We start from the raw sequence: 1374 nt of genomic DNA, 5'->3' as shown, positions 1-1374 counted from the left end.
GGAATTTTTATTAAAAGATAACAACAAATCGAATATGCTAAATTTGAAAGATGATTTAAGATGAATCAAAAGTTTTAAGTTAATTGTTTTTTTATATAATATATACTTCAAATTATACAGGACAACACTAAATTTAACTATAGTACTTTATATATTTTTAGAATGTATGGTTTTTTAAAAATAAATAACCATTAAGTTTTTCAAATATAAATAATTTTATTTTTTTTTTAAATATTTTATTGAATTTTCATCCTTAATTCGTCACTATTTATTAAGTTGCTTCCAAGACATTAAAACATTTTCTCCAAAATTAAAAAATGATATCAAAGCAGCTGCATATGTGCTTATGTCAGCCGCCATCTTCCACCGGTCCCTTCAATGTAAATTCTCCGTTTAATCGCGTTTTAAATTTACTATTCATTGATTCTCCCAGCCTGTCATCCACAACTCACAGCTATTCTTGTCCCCACCATCTCCATTTAATTACACTTTTGCCATCTACTGACGTGTACTCCCTTGCATTTCATTTTCATTTCACTATATATATACATCCCCATTATTTCAACACCCTCAATTTTAATTTTTCAGCTTCTACTTTTCTCTCTCTCTCTACAAAAACAAAATGGGAATTTGCAGTTCATGCGATTCAACAGCTGTCGCCACCGCTAAATTAATCTTACTCGACGGAACTCTACAAGAATTCTCGTACCCTGTCAAAGTTTCCTACGTGTTACAAAAACATCCTTCCACTTTCATTTGCAACGCCGATGAGATGGAATTTGACGACGTCGTTTCCGCTATTCGTGAAGAAGACGTACTTCAACCCGGCCAGCTTTACTTCGCGTTACCGTTGAACCGTTTACGACGGCCGCTTCAACCGGAAGAAATGGCGGCATTGGCGGTGAAAGCCAGCTCAGCATTGTCTAAAAGTGGCGGTGAAAAATGTGGTTGTAGACGTAAAAATATTTACTTTACAACACCTACTTCGTGTTCGGGTGGGCATGGGTATACAAAAAGTTCGGGTCGGGTTTCGGATGCAGGAAGTGTCGGATCTAGAAATGGTGTTGGTAGTAGACGGCGTAATTTTACAACAATGTTGAGTGCGATACCTGAGTAGATTTTATTAAATAAGTTTGTAAATATTTTGTTGAGTGAGTTTCATTCTGGGTACCTTCACAATTTTTACCCCTGAATGTAATTTTATTAGCATTAATTAATTAATTAATTAATTACGGAGCATTAATTAAAAAATCCACGTTGCATGCAGTTCTACATCGGCCATCCTATTCAACAAAAATCTTACGAGTATATAATTATAGAATTTGGCTGATACGAGTATTAATTTTGGATAATGATATGTACACAATTCATTTT

General features: G+C 34.0%; 1 protein-coding gene across 1 annotated transcript; it reads left to right on the top strand.

Moving 5' to 3' along the window:
• The first annotated feature begins 622 nt into the window (after positions 1 to 622).
• On the top strand, positions 623 to 1117 carry LOC139900141 (uncharacterized). Its single transcript, XM_071882940.1, has one exon. It carries the CDS (start codon positions 623 to 625, stop codon positions 1115 to 1117), a length of 495 nt encoding a protein of 164 aa, XP_071739041.1.
• The last annotated feature ends 257 nt before the right edge of the window (positions 1118 to 1374 follow it).

This window comes from Rutidosis leptorrhynchoides, chromosome 3 (assembly GCF_046630445.1).
Source record: "Rutidosis leptorrhynchoides isolate AG116_Rl617_1_P2 chromosome 3, CSIRO_AGI_Rlap_v1, whole genome shotgun sequence".
Taxonomy (NCBI): Eukaryota; Viridiplantae; Streptophyta; class Magnoliopsida; order Asterales; family Asteraceae; genus Rutidosis; species Rutidosis leptorrhynchoides.
The sequence above is the reverse complement of the archived record's forward strand: the minus strand, read 5'-3'. Positions and strand labels throughout refer to the sequence as shown.